The 22,842-nt window shown below is 41.0% G+C and overlaps 3 protein-coding genes, 1 long non-coding RNA gene and 1 pseudogene across 5 annotated transcripts; 3 read left to right on the top strand and 2 right to left on the bottom strand.

Moving 5' to 3' along the window:
• The first annotated feature begins 488 nt into the window (after positions 1-488).
• On the top strand, positions 489-4,619 carry LOC120290263. Of its 2 annotated transcripts, XR_005548123.1 has the most exons (4): positions 489-908; positions 2,551-2,620; positions 3,367-3,944; positions 4,538-4,619. It is a non-coding gene; the product is annotated as an uncharacterized LOC120290263 (long non-coding RNA). The 2 variants fall into 2 exon arrangements; XR_005548122.1 differs by lacking the exon at positions 4,538-4,619 and having other exon boundaries at positions 3,367-4,530.
• Positions 4,620-5,654: 1,035 nt separating this feature from the next.
• LOC120286985 (fructose-bisphosphate aldolase 5, cytosolic-like) lies at positions 5,655-6,817 on the bottom strand. Its single transcript, XM_039299609.1, has 2 exons — positions 6,571-6,817; positions 5,655-6,457 (listed from the first exon to the last, which is right to left on the bottom strand). Exons 1-2 carry the CDS (start codon positions 6,815-6,817, stop codon positions 5,655-5,657), a joined length of 1,050 nt encoding a protein of 349 aa, XP_039155543.1.
• A 1,529-nt stretch (positions 6,818-8,346) lies between these two features.
• Positions 8,347-9,318, top strand: LOC120286981 (fructose-bisphosphate aldolase 5, cytosolic-like). Its single transcript, XM_039299604.1, has 3 exons — positions 8,347-8,593; positions 8,707-8,967; positions 9,083-9,318. Exons 1-3 carry the CDS (start codon positions 8,347-8,349, stop codon positions 9,316-9,318), a joined length of 744 nt encoding a protein of 247 aa, XP_039155538.1.
• A 2,189-nt stretch (positions 9,319-11,507) lies between these two features.
• LOC120290261 lies at positions 11,508-15,257 on the bottom strand (annotated as a pseudogene).
• Positions 15,258-20,486: 5,229 nt separating this feature from the next.
• Positions 20,487-22,014, top strand: LOC104456250 (fructose-bisphosphate aldolase 8, cytosolic-like). Its single transcript, XM_039299595.1, has 4 exons — positions 20,487-20,502; positions 20,938-21,153; positions 21,267-21,570; positions 21,669-22,014. Exons 1-4 carry the CDS (start codon positions 20,487-20,489, stop codon positions 22,012-22,014), a joined length of 882 nt encoding a protein of 293 aa, XP_039155529.1.
• The last annotated feature ends 828 nt before the right edge of the window (positions 22,015-22,842 follow it).

Here is a 22,842-nt window from a genome sequence, read left to right as displayed (position 1 = left end):
TGAAATTTTAATTTTGTCATAATTGTACCATTTTTATGGTTTTTTGTGGTTCATTCCAATTTTGCAAAAAACATAGTTGTCACAAATATATCAATTTAGGGTTTTTGGTGGTTGAACAAATTAGTTTTTAGTAAACTTGTCACAACTATACTAATTTATGATTTTTTGTGGTCATTTGGAATAAATTTATCATGAGTATAATAGTTTAGAGTTTTTTGTGGTTAAAAAATTATTTTGGGATAAATTTTATCATAAGTTTACGAGTTTGGTATTTTTAGGGTATTAATCCTTATAAAACAAAAGAGAGAGTAATTCCGAAAGAAAGTACGAAAAATCTTAAGCTCCGAAACTCCAAACAAAGCAAGAAATGGAGAGGCAAAGGAAAAAGACCGGTACAGAGAAGTTGCTGAGCCACATGGCCCACATGGGTTGGCGAATAAAATCTTTCTTCCGGATAAACCCCTATCCTCTCTCCCTCTCTGCTCATCACAAAGTCGCACCGCCTCTCTTCCGCCTCTCCACCAAGCGCTCCAAAACCACCCACCAGCTTCCGCTCTCGGGTCACCGCCGCCACCAACCATTACCGCCATGTCTTCTTCAGCACATTGCTGACCTGTCACGGCCACCGTCGTAGTCTCATTACCCAAGTTGGCGCGCGCACACACCATATACAAAGAGTACCTTTCGGTACTACCTGTGTCACTCGCTTGTCTTGAAGTGGCTTCGAAGGTTCTGTCGAGTTGAATTTGGAATTCCCGTTCGAGTGTCGGATTCATTTGGGGTGTGTGTTCTGGGAGCATCCTGATCCGATCGGGAGTGGATTGGGGATTGGATTGGTGGTCAAAGCTGCGGGGACGGATTGTATCGTGCCTGGTCAAATCCCGCCCGTTGAATTGCTCGGTGTCAAGGTGATTTGGGGATGTCCCTTTCGCCCCATTTCTGAAGTTATCAAATGGAACAATGGGCTGTTCTTATGTTTCATCTCCGGTTGAACTTATATGATATATCATGGGAAGTTAGTTTGTTTCCTTTTTTTATCTGCGACGGTCTCGAATTGTCTTGACATGAAGGTTTTACATGGAGCTTTATCTTCTTAGTCTCTTTGGCTGTTGTCCGATAATTCATTTCGAGAGCTGGAATGTTCCCTGACGCTAGAACATGATTTTTACTGCCAAATTGAGGCCTACCTTTCGAGGATGAATTCGCGTTCTTGCTCGATGGAGCCACTGATTCTAGAGTGCATCTTCCCTTTCTGTTTGTTCCTAGTTACATGACCTTGATAGCTCCACTTGCTGCTTTCTCCAAATTTGACCTATGTGCCACAAACATTAAATGTGTTTTCGTGCTCATCTAACCCTCTTCCAGAAATACATAAAGTTTCTGGCGGACAATGAGTTAATATCGCTGCTTTCCTTGTTCTTAATGGGTTTGCTCCTTCAAGATGTAATTGCTAATATTTTGCAGGAGTCTCTTAAGTGTTCCTGCCAATTCATGGTTGGTGTTAGAATATTGAGGTAACTTTATTTTTAGATTGTTTAAATTTGGGATTGGGTGAAACTCATATTCCGAAGTGAGGTTACTTGTGTATATATGTCGTAGTGCATTACATGGCTTTAGGGTTTTATAGACTTGACGGTGGGAGTTTCGTTGTTTTTGTCCTTCGACAAGATTGGTCTTTATTATCATGCCATTAGGTAATTTGATGGGAAAATTTAATGAATTGCTACCAAGTGATCCCCGGTCCTGCAAAGGTGATTGAAGCTATAATCCCAAGAAACCGCTAGGAAATGTTGGAAACTAATTTTGGAGTTGCCTGAACTGTATGCGGTTCTGACTATGACCAAAATAACCTCTAGCAGCTACTCTTGGTAATATTTTCTCTTGAGATGCTCACCGTGAAGAGTTGATCCGAAACTACTTAAAAAACAAGAGGAGTTAATCACAAACTCTGTTTTGCATTTCTCTCTCTCTCTCTCTCTCGACTGAGGAACGCTCCTCGAGCTTTCACTGCAATGATGTCTTGAAGATCTGGTTAGTGCTGTAATATTCTCCTGGAATATTGTAAAGGAAACGGTGAATACTGTATCTTTATCCTGCCTAATATGGAGTTTCTCCATACTTGCAATGTTTTTGTACTTGGACATTCATATATTTAATACTTGCTGTGTTTTTGTATTTGGACATTCGAATATTTAATTATGGATACATTGATATTAAACAATTAGATATTCAGATTACATTTTCCTTATATGACTCCTTGCGTTACAGAGTAGTCATGCTACTTTTTCATAAGAGGATGCAAGAAGAAAGCACTTCTCCCATCTGTTTGTATTTTTTTCCTTTTTGTCGTTTTGTTGTAGACCTGATCTGTCTTTCAATACCTTTCTATCAGATGTTGACGTGAGAAATTGGTTACTCATTGATGCTTGGCATTGTTTTACTTTATCATGTGCATGACGAGAGTGGTTCAGATATCATTCTTCGTTGTGTTTCATGGTATCCTCTGTCTCTTTTTTTTCTTGATATCATGCATCTCTCGTGTCCAAACAGGTCTGGCGAATTAATGTTGACCTGAAGTTTTGTGGAACCTGTCGAAAGGGTACTGAATTTGCTTGGGAAGGTACTTGTGTTTTTCTTTCTTGTCCTTACCAGTTAGTTTGTGTTATGATTTCTATGTTCTTGAAATATGAATTGATCTTTCTAAGTAGCGGCTGGGGTTTTGGCTGCTGCACTTTAGGCAATTTCATTTGCCTTTTTCTGTTATTCTGAAGTGGTTATTTTTCCAAAGTTTTATGCTGGGTTTTTCTTCTGCTGTGGAAAATCCATGAGCTATATGGACTTTGGAAATGATGAACTTCGTTAGGAAAGTCTACTTTTTTGAGGTAGAGGGTCTGTCGTCGGTTGTTTTGACGGAGAATTTGATGTTCTGTAAGAAGTGTAACTGCCATTGCGTATATTGTTTTATGGAATGGTGGCGGCGTCCTAAGATGGGTGCTGATATCTAAAACTAGGTTACGTTGTTATATATACAGAAGTACAGGACGCCCTAGATTTTGTGTTGGAGAGAGGAGAGAGTAGACATTGTGTCATGCTGTGGAGGGGTGGTGGATTTCTTCTTAAGACGATTGGTTGTCTTGCCAAGCATGGCTTTAGAAGATTTTGATTGCATAGGTTCCTTTGGTTGTTTAAATAAGCAGATGGTCTGCTTCTCACATCTCATTTCTGCTAGTAGTAGGGCTGGTCTCTCTCTTTCTGTCTTTCCATTCATGCTTTGAGAACTAGTTGTTGCATCATTTCCCTCATAGTTGTAGATTTCGGTGGCACAATACTAATGGCAAACATTTGTTTCTGTTTCTCTGGATGCAGTTCCTGGATTCGGCTGTCAACCTCATGAACAAGTCGTTCATTGATCATTAAGTGCTTCAGACTCTCTTATTTAGTTTAGAAATGAGCATGTGATTGCAAATTAACCTTTTTCTCGTTGCGACAGAATCGTAGAGAGTGGACTACGAAGAGGAATTTGTTTTTGCTTGTTCTTGTGGACGGACCATTTTGATTGACACCTGAGCTAGTAATTTGAGTAGATATTTTGGTCGTGGAAATGATGTATTACATAGTGTTGCATTTACAGTTACACATTTGTGTGAAGGTCTGATTTTTCTCGATCTTTCTTTAATTAAACTAGAGTTGTCTCCAAGATATGAGTCGATAATAGATATACTGTTGTCAAGTATTTGCAGCTGTCTTACAGAGCAATCATCCCTTTCTTTTGGCTCTAAGTTGGGGATATCGGCGAAAGAAGTATCGATTGTCACTTCGAGGTAAGATTATTATTACTCCTTGGAGAATCAAATGTAGAATCGCAGGGCCCAGCACTATGCGTGACGGAATCGGAAACAGTTTGGTTTTCCAAGTATTTCAAGGAGGACTTACCCTTTGGCCAGGTTGGGCTCTGTAAAGCTACTGACATCCCTGATGCTAATACTATCTTGATGATTGAGGATCAAAATGATTATCGCAATTAAATAACGTTGTGAGTGCTTATAGCAACCCAATTCCCAATGAGGCTTTGGGGATCCCCAACTGCAATGCGTCCTTCTCTAGTATGAACAATCATCTCTTGGATCTTGTAAATGGTGTTCTACTGTCAGGCCCTCTTACGGTTTTAATGAATTGGACAATATCAAGTTAGAGGATTGTCTGAGGGGGCAATCGCTGGGAATGCTCCCGAGAACTTCTGCAATTGCCAAATTTCCTTTAGCTAGAACTTGTATCAATTACATTTGCCAATGAAATAGCTTGGGTTAGGGAGCCCATCTATTTAGCTAATTATGTTTTTGTTTTGATCATGTTCTTTCTGTTATGCTTCTGGATCATTTTTTGCATTCGTGGTGGAGTTTCGATATGCCTATGCACCAGTTGCTCCTGGTGACCTCTTTATATATGAGGGAGCAGTGTGATGTGGTTCCTTATTCCGGTTTTCGTGTCAACTTTGTTTTGTGTAAAATCTTTGACATCTTGTGGATTAATTCTTCAGGGGGTACAAAGTGTATTATGATGTGAAGGGAGAGGAGGGACAGAGGGCATTTCAAGAGGAAGCGGTTTCAACCTTTTTGATGATGATGAACCTGCTCTGAATTGGGTTGATAATCTACTGGATGTTGATCCTCTGGACCGGTTCTGTCATTATCTATTGGAAAAGAGTATGGACATCGGAAATGTTCGAGGGAGGAAGGAAAGAAAGGCAAAAGACGAAGGAAGAAGAGGGGGAAAGAAAGAGAGGAAGAAATGTGTATAAAATAGAGAAAGAGGAAAGACAAAGGAGAAAAAAGCGAAAAATAGTGGAAGAAATGCGAAAATGTTGTATATTCTCGGCTTTAGGATCATAAGCCTCCTTATAAAGAGAGAGAGGGAGAGAGAGAGAGAACACAGAAGGGCTTGTGGATTGTCCTAGTTACCTGAAAAGGCACATTTGTCTGCCAACTATGTTTTTGTTTCGACTACATTCTTCTGCTATGTTACTGGTTATTATTTTGGGTCAGTAGTGGAGTTTAAGGTAGGGACATGTCTTCAAATAAGTATATGGCCATGATAAGCTTGTGTAACTTGGAGCTTCTAGAGTTGTTCCTCGTGCCGTTTTGTAAGCTCCTCGTCTTGAGAGCTGGTGACTATTTTCCTGATCGCTGCGCAGCCTATGTAAACAGTTCTTTTGAGGCGCATGTCCTCCTGGTTTAATGTGTTAATGTAGAATATTAATGTGTTATGGTAATAAAGGTTGGGTGTGGGTTGGGTATGAGTCATTAAATTTACATCGCAATGAAATGAGTCCAAAAAAGTTAAATGGATCAATATATATCGAATCAATTTGGGTTTTTTCCAAACTTGATCTGACTTACCTATTTGACGGTCCGATCATGGAAGCACAGTCTCTCCATAACAAACAAAGATGTATTCTAAATAAAGCAAGCAACAAGAAAAAGACAATTCTCAAGATCAACAATTAAAGCCCCCGTTGTTGTAACGGCCATCGATGCTATATATCAAAGTACTAAATCCATTGTACAATAACCATCAGCAATATTTATCAAAGTACTAACTCCGCGAAACCAAGAATGGTAAAGATGCGAGTAGTCATCATGCGAAAATCATTGAAACTAAGCAGTCACAGATGTCAGGGACGCAAAGCCAAGATCCACACATTCAGTGCTTGTAGTCCTTGTGATAAGGAGACTTGCAAGTGCCCTCACCAGGTTGAAGGTCGCCCTTGTTAGGTCCCGAGGTCGCTTCTGAGCTCGTCTCGTGTCTTGTAGGGAATGCGGGCTGCTGTTTCGAGCCCTGGCCTTCAAGGTTCTCTGTTGTGGTGGCGGACCAAAAAAGGAGGAGAGGCTCCATGGCTTGCTGACCTTGCTGACCTTGAGATTGTTCATGGTAATGACAGCCTCGTTCTCACTCTGTCCACTGGACAAGAACACGATGACCGGAATGGCAGGAGGCACAGTTTTCCGCAGGACATTGAGGGTGTCTCGAGCAATGTCCCGCGGATCAGCCTGGGGGGCTATCCCAAGCATCAACAGGATTCCCTCGAGGTGCACATTGCGATCATTTAGGGCCTTCAAGCAAGCGGCGAGAACACTCTTGGTCGAATCAGCAAACTTGCCAGTGCTGGGGGTTTTATCAAACGACAGCTTTGGATACACAATGGGAACGAGACCGCCCCTCTGGCAGTAAGTAGCGAACGACGCCAGTTCCTCTGCCTGCTTGCGGATAGTAGTCTCAGATGGCTCACTTGCATCGATGACAGGCCCATCATCCCACACGGCAAAGTGAGCCCCGGCTTCGCGGTGTTGCTGGAATTTCTGAGTGTGGCCATCAGGACCACGCCAAGCGACCGGGTTGCCCCTAGTCATGATGCCAACAAGTACTTCATTTTCCTTAAGGACATCCGTGAAAGGTTTGCCTGCAAAGATACCAACCCTAGATTCGATCATCTTGAGACGTTGCAACAACTGAATTTAAAATGCTCTCAATAGATGGAGGGCAATATACAGCAAAATTAGCTAAGACACTGACCATCCGCGGTCTTCTGATGGAGAGCTTCCTCCGAAAGAACGACTCCAATAAGTGAGGAGAGAGCTCCAGGAGTGGTCAAAAGTAGCTCCCGATAGGCACGCCTGAGATCCACGTTATCTTCCCAACAGGGCAGTTTGACGGTGCTAATCGATTCATCAATAGCGCGGATATTCTTTCCAGGTGTCTTAAACAATTTAGCAGTGTTGCTGAGCTTATCTACATAAAGCCCAAACACAGCATCGTCCATCACCACCACCGTGTCTTATAAAGATAATTGGCAGAACATTATCGGGCGGAAAAAAACAGGGTTGTGGGAGCAGATAAAACAGAGAACCGATAAGAAGGCCAATCAAAGGTCAGATCAAAAACAAAGACAGAATACAGGTTCAACCCATTTACAGTAGAGCTAAATCGAGCAAGGGATAGATGAAGCAGAGGGAGCACGAGACAGACTAGTATCCTATGAAGATCAAAGTCAACAAATCAAAGCGCGCACAGAGAGAGAAGAAGGAATACTGGGGCATTTTCCCTTGCCGGACATTTCCTCTTCCTTTCGGGCGATTTGAGAACTCAGAGAGGCTTCCTCCGGCCAGCATGAACGTGGGCGTGACCTTTTATAGACACGTCGTTGAGCCCGGGTCCCACTTACTCGAAATTGTCACTTTCGAGTAAGTGGGACCTGGCTCCACCACGTGGAGCTTCCTGATTGGGCACCCATTTTGTCTGAGCTTCATAACAGGTCGCCACGTGGAGGGCACCCATTTTGTCTGAGCTTCATAAATGCGGGCACCCATTTATATCTGGACCCGGGCTCCACCACGTGGGTCTCAAAAAATGGAGCTTCCTGATTGGGCACCCAAAAAAAAATGGAAGCTCCACGGTGGACTTCCTGATTGGGCACCCAAAAAATGGACCCGGGCTCAACGACGTGTCCGACTTACTCGAAATTGACCTTTCATAGACAAAACGCACCCTCGATTTTTTTTGAGCTTCATACCTCGAAAGTGACAATATGATAATTTTTAAGCTATGGGACAAAGTTCTACAGTAGGATTAGTCAAATGGCGCGTTGACTTGATAATTTTTAAGCTATGGGACAAAGTTCTACAGTAGGATTAGTCAAATGGCGCGTTGACTTGATAGCCCAAAATGAGAACCAAGTGTAATAGCCACTCGAGGGCGTATTTGGAGCCCAAAATGGGAACCGGACTCCACCACGTGGAGCTTCCTGATTGGGCCCGCACGTTGACATTATTTTCTAATAGCATGGCCTTGGCCGTTAGCGCGGCAACGAACCAAACCTTTCCTGCCTGCGAACTTGGTTGCTCTGCTTCTCCAAAAAAAAAAAAAAAAAAAAAACTCGGTTGCTCTGCTGCCTATATATTAAGAAAGCCACACCCAAGTCCCGCTCACAAATTCTGCACCGATTGGAGGAAGCCTCTCTGCGTTCTCAAATCGCCCGAAAGGAAGAGGAAATGTCCGGCAAGGAAAATGCCCCAGTATTCCTTCTTCTCTCTCTGTGCGCGCTTTGCTTCCTTTGGAGTGTTGAGTTTGATCTTCATAGGATACTAGTCTGTCTCGTGCTCCCTCTGCTTCATCTATCCCTTGCTCGATTTAGCTCTACTGTAAATGGGTTGAACCTGTATTCTGTCTTTGTTTTTTATCTGACCTTGATTGGCCTTCTTATCGGTTCTCTGTTTTATCTGCTCCCACAACCCTGTTTTGTTCCGCCCGATAATGTTCTGCCAATTATCTTTTTAAGACACGGTGGTGGTGATGGATGATGCTGTGTTTGGGCTTTATGTAGATAAGCTCAGCGACACTGCTAAATTGTTTAAGACACCTGGAAAGAATATCCGCGCTATTGATGAATCGATTAGCACCGTCAAACTGCCCTGTTGGGAAGATAACGTGGATCTCAGGCGTGCCTATCGGGAACTACTTTTGACCACTCCTGGAGCTCTCTGCTCACTTATTGGAGTCGTTCTTTCGGAGGAAGCTCTCCATCAGAAGACCGCGGATGGTCAGTGTCTTAGCTAATTTTGCTGTATATTGCCCTCAATCTATTGAGAGTATTTTAAATTCAGTTGTTGCAACGTCTCAAGATGATCGAATCTAGGGTTGGTATCTTTGCAGGCAAACCTTTCACGGATGTCCTTAAGGAAAATGAAGTACTTGTTGGCATCATGATTAGGGGCAACCCGGTCGCTTGGCGTGGTCCTGATGGCCACACTCAGAAATTCCAGCAACACCGTGCAGCCGGGGCTCACTTTGCCGTGTGGGGTGATGGGCCTGTCATCGATGCAAGTGAGCCATCTGAGACTACTATCCGCAAGCAGGCAAAGGAACTGGCGTCGTTCGCTACTTACTGCCAGAGGGCGGTCTCGTTCCCATTGTGTATCCAAAGCTGTCGTTTGATAAAACCCCCCGCACTGGCAAGTTTGCTGATTCGACCAAGAGTGTTCTCGCCGCTTGCTTGAAGGCCCTAAATGATCGCAATGTGCACCTCGAGGGAATCCTGTTGATGCTTGGGATAGCCCCCAGGCTGATCCGCGGGACATTGCTCGAGACACCCTCAATGTCCTGCGGAAAACTGTGCCTCCTGCCATTCCGGTCATCGTGTTCTTGTCCAGTGGACAGAGTGAGAACGAGGCTGTCATTACCATGAACAATCTCAAGGTCAGCAAGGTCAGCAAGCCATGGAGCCTCTCCTCCTTTTTGGTCCGCCACCACAACAGAGAACCTTGAAGGCCAGGGCTCGAAACAGCAGCCCGCATTCCCTACAAGACACGAGACGAGCTCAGAAGCGACCTCGGGGACCTAACAAGGGCGACCTTCAACCTGGTGAGGGCACTTGCAAGTCTCCTTATCACAAGGACTACAAGCACTGAATGTGTGGATCTTGGCTTTGCGTCCCTGACATCTGTGACTGCTTAGTTTCAATGATTTTCGCATGATGACTACTCGCATCTTTACCATTCTTGGTTTCGTGGAGTTAGTACTTTGATAAATATTGCTGATGGTTATTGTACAATGGATTTAGTACTTTGATATATAGCATCGATGGCCGTTACAACAACGGGGGCTTTAATTGTTGATCTTGAGAATTGTCTTTTCTTGTTGCTTGCTTTATTTAGAATACATCTTTGTTTGTTATGGAGAGACTGTGCTTCCATGATCGGACCGTCAAATAGGTAAGTCAGATCAAGTTTGGAAAAAACCCAAATTGATTCGATATATATTGATCCATTTAACTTTTTTTGGACTCATTTCATTGCGATGTAAATTTAATGACTCATACCCAACCCACACCCAACCTTTATTACCATAACACATTAATATTCTACATTAACACATTAAACCAGGAGGACATGCGCCTCAAAAGAACTGTTTACATAGGCTGCGCAGCGATCAGGAAAATAGTCACCAGCTCTCAAGACGAGGAGCTTACAAAACGGCACGAGGAACAACTCTAGAAGCTCCAAGTTACACAAGCTTATCATGGCCATATACTTATTTGAAGACATGTCCCTACCTTAAACTCCACTACTGACCCAAAATAATAACCAGTAACATAGCAGAAGAATGTCGTCGAAACAAAAACATAGTTGGCAGACAAATGTGCCTTTTCAGGTGACTAGGACCATCACAAGCCCTTCTATGTTCTCTCTCTCTCTCTATATAAGGAGGCTTATGATCCTAAAGCCGAGAATATACAACATTTTCGCATTTCTTCCACTATTTTTCGCTTTTTTTTTCTCCTTTGTCTTTCCTCTTTCTCTATTTTATACACATTTCTTCCTCTCTTTCTTTCCCCCTCTTCTTCCTTCGTCTTTTGCCTTTCTTTCCTTCCTCCCTCGAACATTTCCGATGTCCATACTCTTTTTCCAATAGATAATGACAGAACCGGTCCAGAGGATCAACATCCAGTAGATTATCAACCCAATTCAGAGCAGGTTCATCATCATCAAAAGGTTGAAACCGCTTCCTCTTGAAATGCCCTCTGTCCCTCCTCTCCCTTCACATCATAATACACTTTGTACCCCCTGAAGAATTAATCCACAAGATGTCAAAGATTTTACACAAAACAAAGTTGACACGAAAACCGGAATAAGGAACCACATCACACTGCTCCCTCATATATAAAGAGGTCACCAGGAGCAACTGGTGCATAGGCATATCGAAACTCCACCACGAATGCAAAAAATGATCCAGAAGCATAACAGAAAGAACATGATCAAAACAAAAACATAATTAGCTAAATAGATGGGCTCCCTAACCCAAGCTATTTCATTGGCAAATGTAATTGATACAAGTTCTAGCTAAAGGAAATTTGGCAATTGCAGAAGTTCTCGGGAGCATTCCCAGCGATTGCCCCCTCAGACAATCCTCTAACTTGATATTGTCCAATTCATTAAAACCGTAAGAGGGCCTGACAGTAGAACACCATTTACAAGATCCAAGAGATGATTGTTCATACTAGAGAAGGACGCATTGCAGTTGGGGATCCCCAAAGCCTCATTGGGAATTGGGTTGCTATAAGCACTCACAACGTTATTTAATTGCGATAATCATTTTGATCCTCAATCATCAAGATAGTATTAGCATCAGGGATGTCAGTAGCTTTACAGAGCCCAACCTGGCCAAAGGGTAAGTCCTCCTTGAAATACTTGGAAAACCAAACTGTTTCCGATTCCGTCACGCATAGTGCTGGGCCCTGCGATTCTACATTTGATTCTCCAAGGAGTAATAATAATCTTACCTCGAAGTGACAATCGATACTTCTTTCGCCGATATCCCCAACTTAGAGCCAAAAGAAAGGGATGATTGCTCTGTAAGACAGCTGCAAATACTTGACAACAGTATATCTATTATCGACTCATATCTTGGAGACAACTCTAGTTTAATTAAAGAAAGATCGAGAAAATCAGACCTTCACACAAATGTGTAACTGTAAATGCAACACTATGTAATACATCATTTCCACGACCAAAATATCTACTCAAATTACTAGCTCAGGTGTCAATCAAAATGGTCCGTCCACAAGAACAAGCAAAAACAAATTCCTCTTCGTAGTCCACTCTCTACGATTCTGTCGCAACGAGAAAAAGGTTAATTTGCAATCACATGCTCATTTCTAAACTAAATAAGAGAGTCTGAAGCACTTAATGATCAATGAACGACTTGTTCATGAGGTTGACAGCCGAATCCAGGAACTGCATCCAGAGAAACAGAAACAAATGTTTGCCATTAGTATTGTGCCACCGAAATCTACAACTATGAGGGAAATGATGCAACAACTAGTTCTCAAAGCATGAATGGAAAGACAGAAAGAGAGAGACCAGCCCTACTACTAGCAGAAATGAGATGTGAGAAGCAGACCATCTGCTTATTTAAACAACCAAAGGAACCTATGCAATCAAAATCTTCTAAAGCCATGCTTGGCAAGACAACCAATCGTCTTAAGAAGAAATCCACCACCCCTCCACAGCATGACACAATGTCTACTCTCCTCTCTCCAACACAAAATCTAGGGCGTCCTGTACTTCTGTATATATAACAACGTAACCTAGTTTTAGATATCAGCACCCATCTTAGGACGCCGCCACCATTCCATAAAACAATATACGCAATGGCAGTTACACTTCTTACAGAACATCAAATTCTCCGTCAAAACAACCGACGACAGACCCTCTACCTCAAAAAAGTAGACTTTCCTAACGAAGTTCATCATTTCCAAAGTCCATATAGCTCATGGATTTTCCACAGCAGAAGAAAAACCCAGCATAAAACTTTGGAAAAAATAACCACTTCAGAATAACAGAAAAAGGCAAATGAAATTGCCTAAAGTGCAGCAGCCAAAACCCCAGCCGCTACTTAGAAAGATCAATTCATATTTCAAGAACATAGAAATCATAACACAAACTAACTGGTAAGGACAAGAAAGAAAAACACAAGTACCTTCCCAAGCAAATTCAGTACCCTTTCGACAGGTTCCACAAAACTTCAGGTCAACATTAATTCGCCAGACCTGTTTGGACACGAGAGATGCATGATATCAAGAAAAAAAAGAGACAGAGGATACCATGAAACACAACGAAGAATGATATCTGAACCACTCTCGTCATGCACATGATAAAGTAAAACAATGCCAAGCATCAATGACCAACCAATTTCTCACGTCAACATCTGATAGAAAGGTATTGAAAGATCAGGTCTCCAACAAAACGGCAAAAAGGGAAAAAAAAAAAAACATGCAGACAGACAGATGGAAAAAATGCTTTCTTCTTGCATCCTCTTATGAAACAGCAGCATGAATACTCTGTAACGCAAGAAGTCGTATAAGGAAAATGTAATCTGAATAACTAACTGTTTAATATCAATGTATTCGCAATCAATATTTGAATGTCCAGTCCAAAAGCATAGCAAGAATGGAGAAACTCTAAATTAGGCAGGATAAAGATATAATATCCACCGTTTCCTTTAGAGTTAATATCCTGAAAAAACCAACTTAAAACCAAACTGGTACACGTGTGACAAATTTATCCCAAACTAATTTTTTTACCATAAAAAACCCCAAACTAATACATATGTGACAAATGCACCCCAAATGACCACAAAAAACTCTAAGCTGGTACATTTGTGATAAATGTATTGTTCGACCGCCAAAAACCCTAAATTGGTATATTTGTGACAAATATACCTTCTGTTAAATTAGATTAATAGCATTAAAAAAAACACAAAATTATACAATTATGACATGCTAAGAGTAAAATCCCAAATTGACACACTAGTCAACCGTCACGTATCATCAAACTTAGCGATTGGATAGTAAAATTTAACAGAAACTAACAAAAGAAAAAATTGTCACTAGTGTATCGTTTGGGATGAATTGTCAAAAATGTATCAGCTTGAGGTTTTTCATGGTCAGGAAATTAGTTCAAAATAGATTTATCACACGTGTACTAATTTAGGATTTTTCAGGATATTAACCTTTTCCTTTACATTATTCCAAGAAAATATTACAACACTAACCAGAACTTCAACAGGTCATTGCAGTGCAACCTCAAGGAGTGTTCCTCAGTCGAGAGAGAGAGAGAGAGAGAGAGTCTGTGATTAACTCCTCTTGTTTTTTAAGTATTTTCTGATCAACTCTTCACAGTGACCATCTCGAGAAAATATTACCAACAGTAGTGGCTAGAGGTTATTTTGCTCATTGTCAGAATCGGATACAGTTCAGGCAACTCCAAAATTAGTTTCCAATGTTTCCTGGCAGTTTCATGGGACTGTAGCTTCAATTGCCTATGTGGGACTGGGGATCATGGGGTAGCAATTCATTAAATTTTCCCATCAAATTACCCAACGGCATGATAATAAAGACCAATCTTGTCGAAAGACAAAAATAACGAAACTCGCTCTGTCAAGTCCATAAAACCCTAAAGCCATGTAATGCACCACATCGTAGATACACAAGTAACCTCACTTCAATACGCATTTCACCCAATCCCAAATTTAAACAATCTATAAATAAAGCTTCCCCGATGTTTTAACACCAACCATGAATTGGCAGAAACACTTCCTAGACTCCTGCAAAAGATTAGCAATCACATCTTGAAAGAACCAACCCATTAAGAAAAAGGAAATCAAGGATATTAACCATTGTCGGCCAGAAACTTTATGTATTTCTGGAAGAGGCTAGATAAGAAGAAAAACACATTTAATTTTTGTGGCAAGTCGATCAAATTTGGAGAAAGCGGCAAGTGGAGCTATCAAGGTCATGTAACTAGGAACAAGCAGAAAGGGAAAATGCACCCCAGAATCAGTGGCTCGGTCGAGCAAGAAGGCGCATTCATCCTCGAAAGGCAGGCCTCCATTTGGCAGTAAAAATCATGTTCTAGCGTCAGGGAACATTCCAGCGCTCGAAATGAATTATGGGACAACAGCCAAAGAGACTAAGCAGATTAAGCTACATGTAAAACCTTAATCTCAAGACAATTCGACACCCTAACAGGGAAAAAAGAAAAAGAAAAAAAAAAGGAAACAAACTAACTTGCCATGATATATCATATAAGTTGAACTCAAAAAGAGAATCCCCCAATCACCTTGACACCAAGCAATTTCACAGGCGGATTTGACCAGGCACGATGCAATCCGGTCCCACAGCTTCGACCACCACTCCAATCCCCAATCCGCTCCCGATCGGGTCAGGATGCTGCTGCCGCAACACACACCCAAAATGAATCCGACGCTCGAACGAGAATTCCGAATTCAACTCGACAGAACCTTCGAAACCACCTCCACGACGAGCGAGCAACATGGGTAGTACCGAAAGGGGGAGGGGAGGGGGAGGGGAGGGGGCTCACTGACCTTCATGACCGAGATGGCGTAGGTGGAGTAAGGCGTCTGGGAGACGAGGAGGACGGGGTTGTGGTGAATCTTGGGGATGGGCTTGCCGGAGGACGTGCGACGCCCGCCAGGGCACGTCCTTCTGGAGCGGAGCTCCTTCCTTGGACATCTTTTTTATATGGGTGTGTGCGCAGCGGACTTGTGCAATGAGGTTTGGTGAAGCGACTGCGACGGCGGACGTGAGAGGTCGGCGATGTGCTGAAGAATAGGAAGAAGAAGGCGGCGGCGGCGGCGGCGACGAGAGAACGGAAGCGTTTGGAGCGCTTGGGGGAGAGGCGGAACAGAGGCTGCGCGCGACTTTGTGATGAACAGAGGAAGAGAGGATAGGGATTTATCCGGAAAAAAAGATTTTATTCGCCAACCCTTTGTGGTTCAGCAACTTCTCCATACCGGTTTTTTTCCTTTGCTTTTCCATTTCTTGTTTTGTAGGGAGCTTCGGAGTTTAAGATTTTTCATAATTTTTTTTCAGAATTACTCTCTTTTTTATTTTATACATAGATTTAGCAAGTCCCATTATACATAATATTAAAGAGGTTAAAGTCAATCCAGATACCCTGATGCAAAAAAAAAAAAAAAAAAAAATCCAGATACCCATTTTTAAACTTGTTCATCCGATTAAGCACTTCAAAGAAATCGATGGATCGGAGTATGTTCTCAATTAGCCCGCAACATTGTTATGGGCAAATTAAATTTCTCTCTTCAAGTTATACGGCTTGTTGCAAATTTCCATTTAATGTTTTCGTCGAGAATCCACTTCAATATGTCCCGCACGTAAACTTTGGCCAGCTTTTCAGACCACTATCTGTCTAGCTAACCTACTTGCTCCGGGATTATGTGCAAAACCGTCTTACCACTTGATAGTAATTTTTACACCTTCGAAATCACCAATTTCAAAACCATGAATTTTCGAGTTCTTTTTATCATTGATGAATAGTCAATTATTATCATTTATTCTTCATCCCGGTGAGAATAATCCCGGTAGTTCGAGGGTCTAGGAAGGCTGTTAAAAAACGATACAGAGATTCTAGAGTTTTCAAATTGCTAATTTTGAATATACGAAAATTAGTATAAAGTGGCAAAGAAGACTTTGCCCTTATAAATCATTGTAAGCACTAAGCAGGTCATTTAGTGAGATTTCGGTACAAGAGTTGGCTAGTGTCAATGTTGGGGGTAAGAGGAAACTAATTTGAGAGTATTCGGAAAATCATTGCCTCGATGGAAACATTAATAGGGAATTTGCAACCACCCAAAAAACCTGGAGGTAAAATATAATTTACCTTAGAGTAATATGCATCATCATCGTCTTGACACATCGAGCCCTTTTAGTATTAACATCTTCCCCATAAACAAACTTGACCTTAGTCATTTTCCAAGAAAATGATTTCATCCTATAATAGTAAACTCTCAAAAGATTTGAACCCAAGACCACAAAGTAAAGTCTCTTACCATCTTAACAAATGCCCTGTTAGATGTAATTGAGCTTTTTAACTATAATAGTAAGCATGTCTTAGTGTAAATTACTTGGGCATAGTTTGGTATCTTCTATTACATGTCAAAGACATGATTAAATAGATCCTAGAATTTTTGAACTTACACAAAGACAAATCACCTTGGATAGGGAAATAAGATAATGGCAAGCACCCCGTGTTGACACTTAAATTTTGACTAATAATTTTAGAATTAATTGCATAAAAATTAGGGATCGACCCTGACCATAAATCAAAAGAATATATTAAGGTGCATAGCATATAATTTTAGGAACATTCATCGTATAGCTTAATTCATATATTGCATCAAAATTGGACCAGCCGTGGTTTAAAGTGCCGAGCTTATTTGATTAGTTGAAATGAGCCCATTAATCGTGGGATGGTCGAGAGTTTGATTTTATTGATCAGAATTGAAACATACGAGAGAAGAAGGCTTCCGTAAGTCGCACGAGAAAGGAGCTCGGCAAAAAGGCAAAGAAGAAGGCTGCTGGTTGGAGTCCATTGATTGGTCAGATGTGAAGGGTTGCTTGTGTCTCGATATGATGTCCTTTTGACCGCTCAGTAGACTTTCGCTGAAGGAAGCATGTCCACTTTGAAGATTTCACCGCCAAACCATGTCGTACAGACAAGAACAGTCGCGGGAAGGTGTGGACCACAAAAGAGAGGAGAGAGACAGAGAGAGCTGCAAGAGACCCCCATGAAAATGATCGAGCGTAGGGGAGAAGCTGAATCCTTGTTTACTTTATTGTTTTGATTATTTATTGTTATTTTGATCCCTAGGTATCCACACGATCAACTTACATATTAAAAAAAGAGAGTTAAAATCAATTCAAGTTGCACGATAAAATATTTAAAAAAAAAAGAAAAAGAAAAGTACCTAAATTTAGTATAATCAAGTCTTCAAATCCATTTAATCTTCGATTCGAGGGGTATAGTAATTCTTCCGATATTAAACTTGGGTTTATAATTGACCCACCAAAAATAATTTAGAACGACTCCTAATTGAAAATAATCTGTATGTTAATAACTTGAATCTTAAGTCATGAATTGATATAAATTTAGGATAATCCAAATTAAGCCTAGATTTAATAATCCACTAGTTGAACCACTAGAGGTAAGATCGTGACACACCACTTAGAAAATTAAGTTTGAATAAAGTAATGATTTTTAATTTACGATACCTAAAAGTTTTGACTAATATTAAGTATTATCATGCAGGAGAAAAAAATAGTTTTTCAACTGAAATCAAAATACCAGAGAACATTATTGGAATTATTTTAGTTAATTAGTTTTTTTAAGTCTTTTTATGAATTTTCATTAATATTGGGTTTTATTATGTAAGAGAGAATAATTGTTTTTTCAACTGAAATTAAATTACTAGAGAGCATCATTGGAATAATTTTAGTTAATCAGTTTCTTTAAGTTTATTTTATGAATTTTCATCTAGTTCAAAGACATTGAAAATTAGTCACTACGACATTAGTGTTCCACTAAATGTATGTAAACTTAATTCTAAATGTCTGAGTCATCAGTTGTTCAAAGCTGAGTAATCATATATAGAGAAAAAAAAAAAACACTTCTCTCTTTGTTTTGGGAAAATTACCTTTCATATTCTGGCTAAAAAATTTGTAAGTCGGACGTTAGCTTCTGTTTTTCTTTTTTCCTTTTTCCCTTGGAAAAATAACCTCGTTATTGATTTTAATATTTCTGATTATGCAACTTAAAACGTCCCATCCTCATTTTTCTCCATAATCTTGGCGTATGACTATCATCATTATTTCTTTCACTTGTTCTTTGAGTGATTTTACAATTTGGAAAGTACATTCATCGATGCATTTAGAATTCGGCGAATCAAGCCTATTCTTCATAATTATCCATTTAAGAAGATAATAGCATAAGTTCAAGTTTTATTTCCCTAGTAATTTTGAATTATATGCTAATGCTTTTACATGTTAGCTCAGATTTCTATGGTATTCTAAGGATTATTACATTGTAATTCCCACATATGTGTTAGATCATATTGGTAGTTGTGTTAAAGAAAATGTCACATATCAGTATGGTTTGGAGCAATTAATGTATCTTAATTACTTTAGGTGTTTGAGATAATGTGGGTCCAACCGGACATGTGGACAAGCTTAGACTTGGACTCCTTTTAATCTACCAAAATGAGAGTATCAGATACAAGTGTGGTGAGCCCTCTATCTGTTCCTATCGAAATCCCGTTGTGTTCTCTATCCGTTCCTTGGTCCGAAGGAGATTGCCGAGATGCATGCGTGAGTTTTGCTTTTCGAGAATTGAATGAAAATGGGTCCAATTAGATATATTAACAAGCTCGAACTTAGGCTCTCTTTTGACGAATCTCCTAGATGAGGCTATTGGATTTCTGTGTACTATGTAAACATTTTCCTTTGTATTCTATGGGGGGAGCCAAGAGAAATACAAAAAGAGTATTCTGTGACGCCAGGCAACGATTTTAAGAAATATTTTGTCACTGCTAGGATTCACCAAACTTACAAAAAGGGATCGTGCACCGTATATCTAGATCGAAATGTTATTATTTCCGTATGTGTTATCGCATGCCTTAATTTTGCTTGTGCTTGTTAGTCTCTAACAAGATATAACAAAAGCGAGAAACGCCATCCTATTATATCGGAATAAACCTTAGTTACATGAACCGTAGACAAGATTTCCGAACTTTTATCCTTCATAAGATTTTAGTCTTAGCCCGACTGATCTTGGATTATGCTTCGCTTGGCTACACTCGAGAGCCAAAAAATGATCGGCTTACCAATCGGGTCCAGGCCCATTTCGTAAGGAGATTGGCCGAGTTCTTGGTTAATAAATCGAAAAATAAGTTTTGATCAATTCAATTTCCAATTTTATATCGAGAACCCTGAAATTAACATGTAAAATTAAATACAATTCTTTCATAGTTTCCTGAAAATTAAAATAACATCTTTTCATGTTAAATTTTAAGACTTCTAGTGATGATACCTTTAGATTTCAAAAAAGACGGTAATCAATGAAATTAAAAAAAAAAAAATCAATAAGACAACTACACACAAGGTTAAATCACAGGAATTGCCTTAGTGGCCATCCTTTTTACATAGGAATGGAAATATAGGAAGTTCAAATCCTCATCCTCTTAGAGAGTTAAGCTAGAAATGATTTAGTTTCAGATATAAATTTTTGACTCCCACACTCTATAAGGAGGTAAGACAAAAATATAAAAGTAAGAGTCATACTAAGAATAGAAAATGACTGATTAAAAAAAACAAACTACACGCAAGCTAAACATGAAAATTTCCTGATCAATAGTGAGATGATGACTAGCCAAATAGACAGGCGAGAGGTGAAATGAACATTCTATTGTCCTCCACGTTCCGCCCCCAACATTATGATGGGAGATTCTCTACGTTCTGGGGTCCAACTGATTTGGATGTGTTTTTGATTTTGAGTAGACTCTTGACTTTGGGCGACCGCTTAAAGTGGACATCAAATGTTCCCTGATTCACAAAATGTTAGACTAGGAATAGTAAATGACCGATTAAAAAAGAGAGAGGAAAAAACCACACGCAAGCTAAACATGAAAAACCGTACTTTCCGGATTCATGGTGAGATGATGACTCGCCAAATGGATAGGCGAGAGGTGAAATGGACATTCTATTGTCCTCCACGTTCCGCCCGCAACATTAAATGGGGACATGGTGGTTAGAGAATCTCTACTTTCTCAGGTCCAACTGATTTGGATGTATTTTTTATTTTGAGTAGACTCTTGACTTTGGGTAACTGCGAAAAGCATGGTTGTGGTTTGACGGAAAGTAACAAAAGCATCAACATACTGCTGATGAAATTAGTCCATGCTGTCATCCCAAGCTCGTGCAAATGACCTATTGTTCTCTTCCGTGATGCGTGTCGCGCTCGTGACAATTCATCTCTTTTGACTATAAAAGGTCTGTACATTTCATCTCGGAATCAGCCTCTTTCTCTCTGGGTCTGCAAATCGCCAGAAAAAAAGAGACAATGTCGACTTCCAAAGGCAAATGCCCCAGTATTCCTCCTCCTCCTCCTTCTTCTCTTCTCTCTCTCTCTCTCTGTGCGCGCTTTGCTTCCTTAGGAGTGTTGACTTTGGTCTTCATAGGATAATAGTCTGTCTCGTGTTCCCTCTGCTTCATCGTCCCTTGATCGATTTATCTATACTGTAGATGTGTTGAACCTGTAGTCTGTCTGTGCTTGGTTGTGTTTCGTTTATGCCAATTTTCTTGCTAGTTCAAAGTTAGCTCATATATATCCGTGGTAGAAGGGTTTGATCTGATCTTGATTGGCCTTCTCATCTGTTCTCTGTTCTATCTGCTACTATACCACTTTTTTTTGTGCCCGACAATGTTCTGCTTTTTCTCATGAATATTCTTGCCAAGTACCTATTTAAGACACGGTGGTGGTGATGGACGATGCGTGTTTGGGTTTCATGTAGATGAGCTCAGCGCCAATGCTAAATTGTTTAAGACTCCTGGAAAGAGTATCCTCGCTGTTGATGAATCGATTAGCACCGTCAAGCTGCCCTGTTGTGAAGATAACGAGGATCCCAGGCGTGCCTATCGGGAGCTACTCTTGACCCCTCCTGGAGCTCTCCGCTCTCTTAATGGAGTGGTTCTTTCGGAGGAAGCTCTCCATCAGAAGACCGAGCATGGTCAGTGTCTTAGCTAATTTTGCTGTATATTGCCCTCCATCTATTGAGAGCATTCTAAATTCAGTTGTTGCAACATCTCAAGATGATCGAATCTAGGGTTGGCATTTTTGCAGGCAAACCTTTCGTGGATGTCCTGGAGGAAAATAAAGTACTTGTTGGCATTACGATTAGGGGCAACCCGGTTGCTTGGCGTGGTCTTGATGGCCACCCTCAGAAATTCCGACAACACCGCGAAGCCAGGGCTCGCTTTGCCGTGTGGGGCGATGGGCCTGTCACCGACGCAAGTGAGCCATCTGAGGATGCTATCCGCAAGCAGGCAAAGGAACTGGCGTCGTTCGCTACATGCTGCCAGAGGGGCGGTCTCATCCCCATTGTGTATCCAAAGTTGTCATTTGATAAAACCCCCAGCACTAGCAAGTTCGCCGATTCGACCAAGAGTGTTCTCGTCGCTTGCTTGAAGGCCCTAAATGATCGCAAAGTGCACCTCGAGGGAACCCTGTTGATGCTTGGGATAGCCCCCAGGCTGGTCAGCGGGACATTCCTGGAGACACCCTCCGTGTCCTGCGGGAAACTGTGCCTCCTGCCATTCCGGCCATCGTGTTCTTGTCCAGTGGGCAGAGCGAGGACGAGGCCGTCATTGCCATGAACAATCTCAAGGTCAGCAAGCCATGGAGCCTCTCCTCCTTTTTTGGTCCGTCACCACAACAGAGAACCTTGAAGGCCAGGGCTCGAAATGACAGTCCGCATTCCCCACAAGACACGAGGCGAGCTCAGAAGCGACCTCGGGGAACTAACAAGGGCGACCTTCAACCTGGTGAGGGCACTTCCAAGTCTCCTTATCACAAGGACTACAAGCACTGAATGTGGATCTTGGCTTTGCGTCCCTGACATCTGTGACTGCTTAGTTTCGATGATTTTCGCATGATTACCGTCCTTGGTTTCATGGATTTAGTACTTCGATAAATATTGCTGATGGCCATTACAATAACGGCGGCTTTAATAGTTTAACGGGCGCTTTAATAGTTCATCTTTAGAATTGCCTTTTTCTTGTTACTTGCTTTATTTAGAATACATCTTTCTTTGTTATGGAGAGACCGTGCTTCCACTGACAATCAGACCATCAAATAGGTAGGTCAGATCAAGTTTGGAAAAAGTCCAAATTGATCCGATCTATATTGATCCATTTAACCTTTATTGGACTCATTTCATTGTGATGTAAATTTAATAACTCATACCCAACCCACACCCGACCTTTATTACCATAACACATTAATATTCTAGATTAACACATTAAGCTAGGAGGACATGCGCCTCAAAAGAACTGTTTACATAGGCTGCGCAGCTATCAGGGAAAATAGTCGCCAGCTCTCAAGACGAGGAGCTTACAAAACGGCACGAGGAACAACTCTAGAAGCTCCAAGGTACACAAGCTTATCATGGCCATACTTATTTGAAGACATGTCCCTACCTTAAATGGCAAAGGCGGTTATTAGCAATTCATATCTGTAAGCAGCAATTATAAACTCCACTACTGACCCAAAATAATAACCAGTAACATAGCAGAAGAATGTAGTCGAAACAAAAACATAGTTGGCAGACAAATGTGCCTTTTCAGGTAACTAGGACCATCCACAAGCCCTTCTGTGTTTTCTCTCTCTCTCTCTCTCTCTCTCTCTCTCTCTCGCTTTA

This window comes from Eucalyptus grandis, chromosome 1 (genome assembly GCF_016545825.1).
Source record: "Eucalyptus grandis isolate ANBG69807.140 chromosome 1, ASM1654582v1, whole genome shotgun sequence".
In the NCBI taxonomy this organism is placed as follows: Eukaryota; Viridiplantae; Streptophyta; class Magnoliopsida; order Myrtales; family Myrtaceae; genus Eucalyptus; species Eucalyptus grandis.
Note: the sequence above shows the minus strand (reverse complement) of the source record. Positions and strands in the feature narration are given on the sequence as shown.